Raw genomic sequence first — 15,734 nt, 5'->3', positions numbered from 1 at the left:
CCCCCCCCCCACACATTTTTACATTTTTATTGTTTTTACTGTATAAAATTTTTGATTATATAAATGCAGTTTTGGTGGACATAAGAGACTTCTTTCTACCGACCTGAAACTTTTTGATATTAAATAAATAAAAATAATTGCATGTACAGTCAATGATAAAAAGCTGAAAGACAGTTTATTTACTTAAAGCTGCAGTCCGTACGTTTTGCCTCTTTGTTGCCATCTCTGTTTGAAAACCTGCAATTGCAGCTGTGGGTTGCAATCTACCTTGCGTGGGTTGTGAGTCAGCGCGGATGAATCTAATGTTTTGAGGAGTATGTGTGGCAGTCAGTCACCGCACCGATGTGGATATTTACTGTAGTTCGCATCACAGATTCTAGTCTAGTCTTGGAATATATGACCCAAATAAGAATTTTCACCGTATATTGTCATCTGAACAAGTAAGTAACAAGTCTGCCACGTTTGTTCTGACCAACTGAGGAAAAAAAGCATTACAATGAATCGAGCTACCAATGGCGATTTAATCTAAAGATTGGTTAGCTCATATCACATCAAACCGTGCAAATGATTATTATTGTTATACTTTATTCTCAAATTATTAATGTTAACAACATCAGCATTGCCTATATTGTGTATTAGCATGTAGATTTCAATTTCTGTACAGTCTAACCTCTAATTGTCATACCGTTCGAATTTCATATTAAGAAATTCTTTTAACCCAAAAAGCAAATTATGCTCACTTCGAACTGGTTTTCTTTAAAAATACAAATCTTTGTAATCCCAGGCTATCTGCAATCAGAAGCACATTTATAACTGGAATATAATTTAATAATCCTTTATGGATTACAATCCGCCATCAAGATAGCCTAGTAGCCGGGACAACTTCTTTATGTTTACAGACGTGACGTAATGACGCAGTGCCATGCTCGAATTTCCCGCGAAAACCTACCCGTACCACTCAAATTAGAAAAAATTATAAGCTAACCGTTGTGAATCGGGCTAAAGTAAGCCGATAGTTTTGAACACTGGCTGGTTACGTACTTGCTCAAATATTGATTTCGGATCATTTTTAACCCAAAAAAGTTATGGACTGCAGCTTTAAGCTTTCTGTCCTTGTGTTGTCAGGACAGTGACATAAATTAAGACTTGGATAACGGAAACACTCTCTGGGAGAGTGTTTGTGATATATGTCCATTGTAAGATGAGCTGCTCAAACATGACTTGCTTAAAGGCGCAATAGGAGATCTTGGAAAATGCTAACTTTAGCCTGATAGCACTGAAAGCGAATGTCCCACCCTCCCTGCAATCGCCGTCCAAAGCCACGCCCCCTGAATGCTGATTGGACGAACATTTCTTGGTCCTACGCCTTCCACAGAATATATAAATACAGATGAATACATTTAGACCACTTAACGTAATGATTGCTATCGGGATGTGAAGAGACTTTCAACCAGCATAACAAAAAAATTTTCTGAAGACAATCACCTATTACACCTTTAACAATGAATCTTGATGCTGATCACTCTATCCATGCCACAATACCATTTTACAAGGTCAAAGTGATCTAACTTATGAGATCAGATGTGAGGTCAGCAGTTTTTACTGGATGCCTAAGTGGCAGTTTTGTGATGAATGAAGACAAAGATTCAGAAAAGAAGAGAAGAGAAGGCAGCAAAAAATCAAATAAGTAGAACATTCTATTCATCACAGCCCAGAAAGAACAGCATGATGGAGCTACAGCCAAAATGAACAGCGTGAGGCAGACAGAAAAAGATATTTGCCAGCGCTCCACCCAGTCTGTTGTTCTTTGCTCCATCACTCTCACCCAACCCCACTCAAAGACCCTCACCCCACTTGCTGCTAGATGATGCAAGACTTGGCAGGCTCCGAAAAAACAGCTGCTCCAATTACCTGGAAACATCCCATGGGGCATAGACACATAATATGAACCAAAAGCACACGCAAACAAAGAGGATAGACACCCACCTCACGCACACATGTACACGGTTTCGCTTGAGTTTTTAATCAATGTACTGACAGTACCAAAGCCTCTAACCTCTCAATGACATCTCAATGACTGAATTCTTGGCATACTCAGTATTTCTCAGGACATAAATCAAAATAACATCCCTTTAGAGCCCTGACAGGTGTGTCTAGACTGTGGACACGGTAGAGTGATCAAATATCAAAAACCAGAGATACATATGTCTAGGGTGTTGGTAGCTAAATTATTAACTCATTGCTAGTTAAAACATTGCAGGAAGGAGAAACATGTGAGGGTTGCTAAAAGAGCCCTATCAATGTTATGCCCTTGAGGAAGACAATTAGTGGACTGTAAGATCCGTCAGAAAAGAATCTGCTAAGTTACTGTCTGTGGCTGAGGACGATGAGTTAAATGATGTGTGCTGCTCTGACTTTCCCATACCAGAAAAAGGCAATATACAGTACTGTCTACTGCAGTGTAATCAATTCAAGACATTAATTTACCAACGCTGACAGAAATTAGTACTGCCAGTTATTCCAGCACTGTGGTCTCAGTGTGCATACGCCATATCAGAATGATGCAGCAAAAACATCTAGAAAAACCTTCATCTTGTCCCATTTAAAGTTGTGATGTAATGGAAGTGGCGGCAGATATTATTATTATTATTTTTTTTTTTTACATATTGTGACGTACATTCAAGTCAAACGGATTATCGAAAAGATAAAAATGTAGGGCGAGGCTTGGTTCAGTGCTTTGGTTGTTCATTGGATGGAGGCAAATCTGAATCATGCTTGCAGTCTATTGCGAGAGAGCTGACTAAATGATAGCAGAAGTCGGGCAAAAATCAACAGAGAGAAATCTGTCGTTTCACAGGAAGATACAGTTATGACTGAATCTTTTTTTTTTTTATTATGAGATAAAAAAAAATTAAACAAGAATGGACGAATTGTTCACAATATTATTAAGTTGTGTTAAGAAAATAGCTAGGGTGAATTTCCATTTCATGCTGACCTCAAAATATAAATGTTGAATAAAAAAGTCTTTGATTTTTAATTTTGAGCTGTTTCCCAAAGCATTTTAATTAATTAAAAATGAATCACAGATTAGCTGGTTGTATCTCAAACAAGACAAGATCCACCATTGTAAAAAAAAAATTGGCGAAGAAATTGTTTTCTACACTCAATATTGTCCTACAGGATCCTATGACTCTGCACATCATCCAAAGCACACGGTGCCTGCTCTTTGAATACATGTACAGGCCACAGTGAGAGTGGGCAAAGAAGCTGTGTCTGGAGCGTAAATGTCTCTCGGAGGCTTATGCCAGATGGAGATGGGCACTGTGGTGCCAGCTGGTGCTGGCATCAGATCCGAGGACACTCCTTCTTCGTCACGTTATCCCACACCCTCAGACACGACACAGTAATTCCTTTACATTAGCCCTAAAAATTTCCTTAAAGATAATGATTTTCATATCAGCTTAGTAATTAAAGTGAAACATATAAAACAGAGAACAACATACTCTGTATTCATCGTCTCTACTAAAATTGTTCTCAAAAATTTGTCTTAATTCAGGCGTAGTAGAGAGGAAATTAATTTGGTATAATTCTGAGAATAAACAAAAAGTCTTATGAAATCCTTTTAAAATAAGGAATTTCTTTAAAAAAAAAAGGAATATACATTTTTCGAATTGTGTCAAACTCTAAAATATTATATTTGGGTAAATATTGTGGGTAAAGAACAAAATACTATACTTTTAAAAACTCTTTGTCCTTAATATTTATACTGTAAATCATGAAAAAACATGGTGTCTCTAAATATTCCTGCAGAAACGGGGGGTCTTGGAGCCTAAGAGGTTGAGAACCACTTCCCTAAATGGCACCTGTCAAAGAACAGCAAAAGATTTTTCAAATAAATGTCTTTTTTTTCAATACAAATGAAACGCAATGGGACATAAGGGTGTTTAAAAGAATGACATTTTCATTTGAGGTTAAACTGTTCCTATAAGAGGGTTTTAAGCTAAATGATTGAAACGAGCTCAGAGAACCTCACAAATTTGCATAACTGCTTTTGACTCAAGCCTTATAGTTACTTAGATGGAGCTATTGTAATATATTCCCCGTGTGACAACTAGCCCCTATAGTTTGGCTGGTGATTTTGAGGACACATGGGTGGAGGCTGTAATCTCAGCGGCGCGTTATTAACAAACAAAGAGCCTTCGGGTCCAGTCCGGAATAGACATCACGTCATTCCTGCTCCCATCTCTCCATTAAAACACTTTTGCAACATGGCGACGTTCACAAACACTCACAATTTAACGAATCACTGCATGACTGAACAACAGCCTATACTGATGGTGGTTGTAGTCTTGATTTAAGAAGCTCAACAAGCGCTGTCCAAAATCTCACATCATAAATGAGTGCTATCTTAACCAGGTCAAATTATCCATAATGCGTAACATTCATATCTCAGGCGTGTCGGGAAGGCTCAGGCCTGCGCTATCTAACGTTACTCACCGTACGCCGCGCGTATTTCAGTGATCTCAGACATTTTGCGGGTTGGGCGCGCTGCGATCCGGATAACAGCCGTGGAATAAACAATAAATGTCAACGGTCCTTCGTTTAGCTGATATAATGTGGATGATTCATGGCTACATCTCTACGGTACGCGGTGTCCTCGGTCCAGGCCGTTGTCGGATGCTGCGCGCTGAAGGATGCACTGCGTCAGATTGAGAGTCTGACCGTAAGTACCGCCCACCAACAGCGCGCATCTCATTTTTTTTTGTAACAGCTACATCTACTTTGCATATAATAGAATTACATTGTATTTTTTTAAAGATTACATGCCATTATAAATGAGAAAACACATAGCCTATGTGGATGAATACTTCCCTATGCAAAAAGCATTATGTTAAATAAGCAGGATGTCCAAAAATGGAATAGCCCTATTCATGATACAGTTGCAGGTTTGTCCATAATAGAGTTCATGAATGAGAAAACTGCATCGGCTTCATGAAGAGGTAAAAATTCATAAAATCCTAAAATTGTACAATTTAAATAATTTTAAAATCAAAATAATCCAAATAACTCACTGAAAAGGGTTACATATTTTATTTGTTTATTTGCATGCCATGTGACCATTAACTGTTAACAGAAAACTGTGAACATGCAAACGTGTTCTTAAATAATTGAAATATGAACTTAAAATCTCAGAGGGTATACTTCAAGTAAATATTTAAGGTCAAAGGGGTTCGGCTGACAAAAAAGTTAGGTAATTCCCAACCTATGGACCCTTTGCTCTCCCATGAGGCCAAAAGGGTGATATAAGTACCAAGAAAGTTGCTATCTGTGATTGTTGTTAGTATGTTATGCCAGATGTCATATATCTTCTAGCGGACGAATGCTGCATAATGAATTTAGGATATTAGTATTTTTATTTTGTAGTGATTGTTTTATGGAAGCAATAAGGCACTCGAGTGCATGCTGTATTCTGTATATAGTCACGGCTGAAGCAGCGCTGGATAAGGGTCCTGGAACACACATCCTACAATAGCAAAAGGAATTTGGCAAAAAATAATTTAGGAAACCCATCTCTTGGAGGTGTCCTGCCTAACTCCCTTTTGTCATGAATATATTCAGAATATCCTCTCACAGAATCCTTGAATTAAATACAGTTTGTAATAAAGCTTAAACGTCAGTCAGGTAACCCAAAATGCAAAGCTGTATATGAGTGAATGCAATACTCGAAAGAACCACTAGGTGTCCATACTTCTGTATCAGTGTCATGGTTTATAAAGGCTTTTCTGCATGTATGAAGTGTCAGACTGTTTTGGCACATAGTTCAGCACTGTTTAATATCTCCCTCATGTATAGCCTAGCAGACAAAAATCCCACTGTTAACAAAACTTTTATCTCTGTATCACTGAATTATAAACTATTATGGTATTCATAAGTCGAATATCATTAAAACTGCAGATTCTTTGATCTCATTTCATTAAGTCTTTGGTCTCATTTCAAGATTTTTCAGATAAAATATACTGCCTTGTAGAATACAGCACATTTTCTGTCCTGCCGTTTATAAATGCATTTATTCCTGGACATCCTGCCTGCACTCAGCATTCAGATCAGCTGACACTTTAAGAACTATGATACATCAGATTGAGTCAGAGCTTTAACCCTCAGAGACCCAGCAGAACTACAATGTTTGTAGTATAAAGCAATTAAATAATACCCAATTATATATATATATGTATACATACACACACACACACACAACTGCACTTTGCATACACTTTAATATGAATATTTATTACTTCTTAACCTTACTAGTTGACTGGTTGATATATGTTTTTCAAAAACATTTGTGTGCTAAATTGTGTTGTCAATTCAAAACTTTCATTTAGTGATTTGAAAAATAGTGAAATTTTACAACTCTAAAATGCCCAGTGTTTCTTTTTTGCAACATTTTGTTTTAAATTATACCTTTATGTAAATTTTGCCTTAACAAAATATTCTTTCTAACTACTGGCTTTTTACAGACATGTTAAAGGGTTAAAAATATCATTAATATCCATTCCTGGGTCTCTGAGGATTAAGCATATTAATCGTGTTATCATATGAATCTTTCTCTCCCTCTTAACCAACTTACTTTCACCGCTTCTGGACCTCCATTAGTGTGAACTCATCAGCAGGGCCTTTGGTCTGTGTTACCATGACAACCAGGTCAACAGCACCCAAGAGTGGACTAAACACTGGTCAGTTCAGAGGCACTTTGCTGGCCAAGGCTGTGGAAAGACAGTGTGTGTGAAGGCTTATGTGTGTATGTGGTACTATGAGTCACTGTTTGCCTGTGCAGGTGTGTGTCTCTCTTTCTCTCTGTCTGTCGTCCTCCCTGTTTTTGTGACAGGGCTTGTCTATTTTGCAGTCTGTGGGTCAGTTGGCAGGTCCGGGGTCAGCGAGGGGCATGGTGTGCAGGACCTCGTCCAACAGCTGCAGGGCACGGTGTAGATGAACTTCCACCCAGCACGGTGTCTGTTTGATGGTCTGTCGAGGGTAGTCGGGTCCCCAGCCTTTTACAAAACTCAGCCGCAGGATACACAAACGTCTCAGGTCATCAACACCTATTCCGGCTGCCGCCGACAGACCTGTGAAAATGTATGAGGAAGAGTGTGTTGTGTATTACAATTTTGAAAGGCACTATTTTAAGATTAGGGCTGGATTCTGATTCACTAGCTCATGATTCGATTCAGATTCATTTGGGAATATTTCCATTATAGTGCTAATTTTGCTGACATAAAAATTATTTCTCAATAATAAATTGTAACCTTACAGTTTGGTACAATACAAAAATATTAATTTAGATAATTATCAACAGAATCCAAACTATGCAGTTTAATTGCTATTTAATTAATAGATGAGTATGAGTCTTTTAAATCATTTGTTAAAAGGACTACTTCAAAAGAGTCAATAGTTTGTGAATAGGACTACACTGTATGTTTTTGATTCACTAAAAAGATCCAGTTCATAAAAGTAATTTGTTCATGAATCGAAATACACTGGTCATGCTGTAAGTTTTTGATTCACTAAAAAGAACCAGTCCATAAAAAGTAATTTGTTTATGAATCAAACTACACTGGCATTGTAAGTTTTTGATTCACTAAAAACAACCAGTTCATAAAAAGTAACTACACTGGTCATGCTGTAAGTTTTTGATTCACTAAAAAGAACCAGTCCATAAAAAGTAATTTGTTTATGAATCAAACTACACTGGCATTGTAAGTTTTTGATTCACTAAATAGAACTAGTTCATAAGTATAATTTGTTCATGAATCCAACTACTCTGGTTGCACTGTATGTTTTTGATTCACTGAAAAGTACCAGTTCATAAGAGTAATTTGTTCATGAATCAAAATACACTGGTCATGCTGTATATTTTTGATTCTCTAAATGAACTGCATTGGCATTATTATGCTGTACACATGTTTTTGATCACATCATGTTCAATTCAGACTACAAAATTGGGTAAATTACTTGTTTTGCTGTGGGGATTTATATTCAGTGCACTGCTAATGAAAAGCAGTTCAGGAAAGACTGGCACCACAGAGTAAACAAAACTTTAGGAAAAGTTAAGAAGATTGTTCAAATAGTGATCACATTTAACTGGAAAATCAGTGTTTTTGGGTCCAGCAACTCACTGATGGCTGGAGCGATTCCTCCAACACTGCCAGGCCCCGGGATGTTCCCAGCCACTGCTGCAGCCTGTGCAGCCGCAGCTGCCTGCGCAGTCGCCGCTTGCTGCTGCATCTGCCTGTGACACTGACGAAGATCAAACACCTAAGGGGAACAAACTGCTCTTAGTTCACAAACACTTACTGATCCAGATATTTCAGTCCTTGTCTACAACTTTATGCTTAACTTTACTGATTATGCTTGCTTTCTGGAACAATTTCAAAAAGAGTTGTCTGGCCCAAAGTTGTTCCCCTGGTTTTGACGTCTGATTTAATTGCAAAGAAGAAAGCAGTGCTAAAGAGTGATGTCATTAAAGGTGTACCTTAATGAGGGCTCCTGGGTAGATCTTGTGAACGGCATCCCCTGGCGCTCTCCCTGCCTCTCTGTCCAGGTAGTAACTTTGCACGAATACAGCATGGTCACTAAGGCAACGCATCCACACGTCCCCCTCCCCACGGCACTCCAGTTGAACACCTTTACCAATGTGAAGCCTGTTGGGCAGATGTCAGGTGTTCAAAAGCTTGAATCTCCAGCGATGAATGAATGTGTATAAGTATTATGTTGAATGCACACTGACCGTGCCCTCTCGCTGGCATCAGTTCGATGAACATTGCTAAGCTGACCCAAACAAAAGCGGTCCCCGCCTGAAGGGTCCACATATCCATCCACTGTCACCACAGGACAGTTGGCTAGAACTTTAAACATCTCCCCGACCTGCACATCCATCTCGAAATAAGAGATTGAGCACCAGAACTCTGGGCCTACAGTGCACAAACAAATGACACACTAATTTAATACAGAGTGTGGTTTATGTAAATGTGTGTGTGTACTGGTATATATGGTTTATGAGGACACAAATGTGTATAATGACATGGGTACTACAACGTAAACATGGTTTATTAGGACACTTCCTGTGTTCCCGTAAAACAAAAGGCTTAAAAAATATACAAAACGGTGTTTTATGAAATTCAAAAATTGGCAGTAGTTTTCTGTAAGGGGTAGGTTTAGGTGTAGGGTTGGTGTAGGGCGATAGAAAATACAGTTTGTACAGTATAAAAGCCATTACGCTTATGGGGAGTCCCTGTAAACCACAAATGCAAGTATGTGTGTGTGTGTGTGTGTGTGTGTGTGTGTTGTACCTGGATGGTTAGAAACTGGTTGAGGGTATGAGGCTGGTGTGTGATGCTGAGACCCTGATAACAATATAAAAATAACATTAACAAAATTATACAATGATGATAAAGATGAAAGTGAGATGTATAAATTGATTTCTATTATATAATTATATTTCTATAATGACAACTCTCTGAAGATTTTAGCATGGTAATGGAAATGACAATGTTAATGTATTTGGTCTTGGTGGAATAGATGTGCTACGCTGCTGCTGCTAGATTGCTGCTGCTGCTTTTGGTTATTGCTGTTGTTGTAGATTATTGCTGCTGCTGCAAGCAAGTACAGGAACTTGCTACTGCCAATACATACGGCGATATGGTGCTGTGAGTATTTAAGACATACTGCTGCTGCACAAATAGCATATAAAATAACCTGTAGCAGATCTATACAGGTTGTGCTGGGGAAGGTGGAGGGTTTCAAAGGAATTTTGAAAACGCGCTGCAAAGTGCTCAAGTGGATGCTAATCAGCCATTTAAATGTAAAGCAGCAAGCTCATTGGCTGCATGTGCAACATGAACCAATCAGCTTGTGCCAAGTCGTTTAATGCTGTAAATATGTTATGTTAACGTTAGTTACGTTAAAGGGTTAGTTCACCCAAAAATGAAAATTAGGCTGCGTTTTACTCACCCCCGAGGCATCCTAGGTGTATATGACTTTCTTCTTTCAGATGAATCCAGTCGGAATTATATAAAAAATTGTCTTTGATCTTTCAAGCTGTTTAATGCCACTCAGCGGGTGTTGCATTGCTTCAGTCCAAAAGAACTTAAATAAAAATCACCTATCCATAAAAAAAGTGTCTCACACGGCTCCGGGGGGTGAACAAAGGCCTCCTCATTCCCCCGGAACTGCTTCTGTTTACAACAGTGAGCGCAAGCTAGATTCAAGTGATTATTACGTTTTGAATATGGCTATTTTTCTTACTATTTTTCTCGCTACAGAAGACCTTTGTTCACCCCCCGGAGCCGTGTGAGGCACATTTTTTATGGATGGGCGATTTTTATTTAAGTTATTTTCGACTGAAGCAATGCAACACCCGCTGAGTGGCATTAAACAGCTTGAAAGATCAAAGACATTTTTTAAAATATAACTCCGACTGGATTCGTCTGAAAGAAGAAAGTCATATACACCTAGGATGCCACGGGCGTGAGTAAAACGCAGCCTAATTTTCATTTTTGGGTTAATTAACCCTTTAAGTACCCATCAGTCTGTGCCATTTAGTGTTTCATGAAAGAACTAGGCATTTATATCATTACATAGAGAGTCATCATTGTATATAATCATTATGATGACAAAAATCTATGTAACAATTACAAAATGTATTACATTTCATGAAACTGTATTACATTTCATGAAACTTTCATGAAATTTTTGATACATATTATGTATTTATATATTATTTATATACACCACTGTTCAAAATTTGGGGTCAGAAAGAGTTTTTTTCTTTAAGAAATCAAATTCAGCTTTGCCATCACATGAATAAATTACATTTTAAAATAGACTAAAAATATCAAGATAGAAAATGATTACTATAAATTGTAAATATTTCACTATATTAATGTTTTACTGTTTTTTTTTATAAAACAAATGCAGTCTTTGTGAACATAAGTTTTTTCTTTCATAAAATCTTATGCATTTATATATTTGATTTATTACATGAGTTTATTAAATTATTTTACGATTATTATTATTTACATTTTACAAAAACGTGTTGATGTGACATGTAAATGTACATACAGAAGTGGCTAGTGTGAGGGGGAGGGGCTTGCTGATGACTCCGCCCATTCTGCTGTGGTCCAGCAGGAGTATAGGAGGCTGTGCTGGTCCCTGTCCAGGTTGTTGCTGAGATGTTTAAAAATAAACACATTTAATATGACTTCATACTGATTTCATAGATCGGTCTTTCATTGATAATGTCATACAGATGAACTGCCTTACAAACATATACAACTTGTAAAATCTTGATGATAAAATTCAACAAGGTCAATAGTCAATACATGACCCTATGTGATTTATAAAAAGGACTCACTGTGGTAAGTTCCCTGTGTCTGTGTGTGCTTTGAGGTGCTGTATTCACTCTGGCTGACGGAGGGCTGCTGGGAAGAAGTCTGGCTGTGTGTGGGTGCGTGACTGTGTGTTGGGGTGGAAGGTGGAGAGCTGGAGGTCAAGGCCCGTCCCGCTGGGGATGCGATCGGCAACAGTCCCTCAGGACGTTCCACCTGCATTGACAACCTGGATGCACTTGCTTTAGAGAGGGTTAGAGATAGAATGAGACTGATAATGTTTTACTATCTCATTATAATAAAAACATTTTTTTTTTTTAAGACAGCATGTCAAGTTAAAGTTTGTTTTTCCATTGCTAAGGTAAAACACCAACTAGTAGATTTTGAAAAATGTTGTTATGCACACCCCATTTATTATCAGTTAATCAATCAATCCAATATAATAAATAAAAAATAATTTAAATAATGTAATAAAAAAGACTAAATAAAGAAAAGCTTAGTATATATGCCCCATAATGCAATTAGATGGTTTTTAGTTCAAATCATTCAACTGCATTGAAACATATTTACTACATTCATTTTTATGATTACACTGCCAAAACTCCTTTGCAACAAAACCCCTTACTCCATGCTTTGCTGTACTTACAGGGTGGAGAGAGGGGCAGGCTGGGGTAGAGAGTGACCGAGGAAGTGGTCCGCTGGGGCAGCTCTGGGGACATCAGTCTCAGCGGCTGTGGGCTGTAGTGATCTGGAGGATGATGGTCTAGCTGTAAGGTCATACTCGACGGACCCTCCATCTGGATGCAGTCATGTATGTGCTCTTCTTTTATCAGCCTGCCTGAGGGATGAGAACGAGTGTCAAAACATCTTTGAGCTCCTCTCCAAACTCCTGTCCCTGTTTGTCTTTTTCACTGCAAGGCAAGTCCTTGCATGTCTTGATCTGACACATTTTATGGCAGTCTCTGTATGATTAAAGGCTGGCTGCCAGCAGTGCAGCGATCAGGGCCATCAGCGATTAGCCCGGATGAATGGTTGAGACATTCTTTCACATGTGAAGAAGAAATACATGTGCTAATGTCCTCCACTATTTACTCAGAGCTCCACTCACCTGTGTTTGGCAAACTGAATCCAACTGAGAAGAGAGAAAAAATATAGAGTCAAATATTCATTGCCTATTATATATCAAAATATTTCCTTGTAAAATGATAAAAGTGATGAAAAATGTTTAGTTAGTTTCATACGTAGTTTGTGTTTTTAGTAACATACGCACCAATCCCAGGGGACACCACGCGCTCATAGTGGTAGGGGTTCACACACACGTTATCGTACTTCAGATCGAATGCATACTGACAGAACTTGACATGCTTGAGTTCATTCTTGTGAAGGTCCGGCCATCGCCACAGACGAGCGTATATGACATGAGGGAAACCTTTCCGCCCAGCCACCTGAGTAATCACAACATTATTATGTTGTGACATTATTATGTATTCTTAATTAGAGAAATTAACAAAAAAATTACACAGCTTCATGGGGTTGTCAACTATATCTGAGGCTTGCATGTTCTTTCGTTTTAAGTTACATGCAATTGAGTTATGAACACTCAGCAAAGAAAAGACCTGCTGATTTTCTACCTACTGACTTCTCTATATTCTGTTGAAATTTTTGCTCATCATTTTGATCTCCTTTTATCTATTATGTGTTATTATTACTGCACTGACCGGAGCATTTTCTGGAGTGCATGCACTGATAATCGCTTATCCTCTGTATCATATTCATTCTCCACCCTGTCCCGAGTCCTAACACCATTCCAAATAACTATTCTCTGAGAAAAAAATGAATTTGATGACTTTGGCTCACGAGAAAGACATAACTAATGGCTTAGAAATAGATGAGCTAGTTACAATTTTTGCCAAACGAAATCGTAGACTGATGCTGTAATGTGATGTAAAACACAACTGGAAAATGTGACAATCATGGTCTCTCATCTCTGTTTAATAGACCTTAAGTATAAAACCAATGTGAAAATTAGGGCTCAAAATAATAATTAGTATTAATGTCATGATTTATTCAGAGAATGTCAAGTGAATTAGCTAAAATGTTCTTTATGCCTCTACTGTTTAAAAGTTTGGGGCGAGTCTCTTATACTCAATAAAAACAGTAATACTGAGAAATATTATTACAATTTACAATAACTGTTTTCTACAGTACTTTAATAATTTGTTATTGTAATTTATTCCTGTGATGGAAAAGCTGAATTGTCAGCAGCCATTACTCCAGTCTTTCTTCAGAAATTAGTCTAATACGCTGATTTGGTGCTCAAGAAACATATCACCAATATTGAAAACATTTGTGCTGCTTAATATTTTTGTGGAAACTCTGATACATTTTTTTCCTGATTGTTTGATGTATAGAAAATTCAAAAATGTAAAAATGTAAATTTTTTCTTTTCTTTACTGTCACTTTTGGTCAATTTAATGCATCATTCTAACTGAATTAAAATCTTACTGCCCCCAAACTTCTGCATGGTGGCCTATATTTGTACACATTTCTTTCCAGTTATATTTAGTTTTAAATAAAATATGTTTTAGAGATAAGTTTACACCATAATTATATTGTATTATATATTTAGATAACATCAGATAAGATCATTTTAGGTCATTTTTGCCGTATCTAAACAAGGCAAGCTATAGATCTAAATTTTGATTCTAAGAATTTAAAGAGCTTTTGTTACTACTTCACAATGCATTCATATTAAATATTAACTAGACAAAAAGTTAAGAATGGTCAAACTTTTGGATGGATGGACAGGTCTGAAGTCAGGGATGCTCTATCAGAAAGGAACACAGAAGATAAAAAGTACAGAGAAACATTTGACTCTGGTGTCAGACCATCTTCTCTAAATCATGTGTGAGTGGCAACACACTGTGACCTCATTTGCTATTGGAATGACTTACAATTCTCCACCCAGGAGACTGACCTTCCTGAGCGAGTCAAAGCGGAGGCAGTCGGTGCACAGACAGAGACAGAGCTGGTCCACTGCCAAACCCATTACGTTTTACAAACTCACATACAGACAGAGCACCATATTAAACTCTCAGAACTCTCTCATTCTCATAAACATCGCATTTCTCCACTAACAAACCCTAATAGCTGTGCTTGACATGAAACAGAGAGTTCAGCTCAAATCCATACTGATGCACACATGCATTTACAACTTGTTGCATAAATGTCCTACTTGAACACATTGCACTCATGCTTCAAATACTGACGTCTCTCTCCCACATACACAGACTGCGAGACAGACAGGCTTAAGCTTGGCCCCGCCCCTTTCCTGTGTTTCAGACAAAACAACCCTTCCTCGCCCTCCACCCGCCTCTCTCCGCGTCTATAGCTGGGGGAAGGGAAAACTCTCTGTCTCGCTCTCCACGGGCCTCTCTTCTCTCTCAAATCATGAAATGACTATTTTGGGAGAAAAGATTCCATGTTAACATCACTCATACCTCGATTCTGCTCCTCTGATGGTTATAAATGCAGCAGAGGTGAAAGTCTGCCAGACTTCTGGTCTTAAATGTGAAAACTGATCACATAACAAAATGTCACACTGTATTAAAAAACATTACAATATGATGGGACTGTTTATTTGTCGGTAAAAGTGTTTATGCATGCTTTTTGGGTTGACTGGCTCTTTAAGTTAATCTATTTCAGTTAATTATGTTCTTGAAAATTCATTATAATGTAGATGACACAAGTGAAATCATGTCTGTCATGGAAAAGGCATGGAACCTCTAGGAAAAATTTGCAGTGTCTTTTTCTGTATTTTGACATGTAATTAACGCTGACATGCGGGAGCTTTATTTGATATTGTTTATGTTCAGATTTCATTTGAAGTGGAGAACTGGCCACATACCCTGTTTACACAATGTCAGTCACATTCAGAGAAATAATTAACTCTGAAAAATGATTGCTCTTTTCCATAATAACAGCCTATTTATGTGTAAGATGATACCTACAATCTATTACCCTGCTGAAAAAAAACAGCATTGCTTAGCATCAGTGTTGGGGGTAGTAACGCATTACAAGTAACGCGAGTTACGTAATCAGATTACTTTTTTCCAAGTAACTAGTAAAGTAACGCATTACTTTTTAATTTACAAGAGAATATCTGAGTTACTTTTTCAAATAAGTAACGCAAGTTATTGATTGACAGCTCTCCTGTCCCCATGTTGAGAGAAAATCAGATGATGTTACTGTAGTTCTAAAATAAATATGAATATGCATTAATTCATCTCACTCACAAAAAAAACAACACAGGCCACTTTCCTTCAGAGGTTAGCTCCAACCCTAATCAAA

The 15,734-nt window shown here is 37.7% G+C and overlaps 2 protein-coding genes across 2 annotated transcripts in view; both read right to left on the bottom strand.

Annotated features, from left to right (window-relative positions):
• The window catches only part of LOC107741769 (synaptotagmin-11-like), a 10,494-nt gene extending 5,762 nt beyond the window's left edge, over nt 1-4,732 (bottom strand). Inside the window, exon 1 of the mRNA XM_016554551.1 lies at nt 4,498-4,732. Within this exon, the coding sequence (XP_016410037.1) occupies nt 4,498-4,531 (34 nt within the window). The 5' untranslated portion in view covers nt 4,532-4,732. The remainder of the gene's footprint in view (nt 1-4,497) is intronic.
• Nucleotides 4,733-6,293: 1,561 nt separating this feature from the next.
• Nucleotides 6,294-15,734, bottom strand: part of smad10b (SMAD family member 10b) — a 13,041-nt gene continuing 3,600 nt past the window's right edge. The window contains exons 3-12 of the mRNA XM_016554550.1: nt 12,655-12,829; nt 12,493-12,516; nt 12,031-12,222; nt 11,411-11,626; nt 11,119-11,223; nt 9,348-9,401; nt 8,786-8,969; nt 8,531-8,699; nt 8,175-8,313; nt 6,294-7,124 (exon numbers count right to left, since the gene is read on the bottom strand). Coding sequence (XP_016410036.1) covers nt 6,913-7,124; nt 8,175-8,313; nt 8,531-8,699; nt 8,786-8,969; nt 9,348-9,401; nt 11,119-11,223; nt 11,411-11,626; nt 12,031-12,222; nt 12,493-12,516; nt 12,655-12,829 — 1,470 coding nt within the window. The 3' untranslated portion in view covers nt 6,294-6,912. The remainder of the gene's footprint in view (nt 7,125-8,174; nt 8,314-8,530; nt 8,700-8,785; nt 8,970-9,347; nt 9,402-11,118; nt 11,224-11,410; nt 11,627-12,030; nt 12,223-12,492; nt 12,517-12,654; nt 12,830-15,734) is intronic.

The sequence above is a fragment of the Sinocyclocheilus rhinocerous genome, unplaced genomic scaffold (genome assembly GCF_001515625.1).
Source record: "Sinocyclocheilus rhinocerous isolate Xijiao unplaced genomic scaffold, SAMN03320098_v1.1 scaffold616, whole genome shotgun sequence".
Taxonomy (NCBI): domain Eukaryota; kingdom Metazoa; phylum Chordata; class Actinopteri; order Cypriniformes; family Cyprinidae; genus Sinocyclocheilus; species Sinocyclocheilus rhinocerous.
Note: the sequence above shows the minus strand (reverse complement) of the source record. Positions and strands in the feature narration are given on the sequence as shown.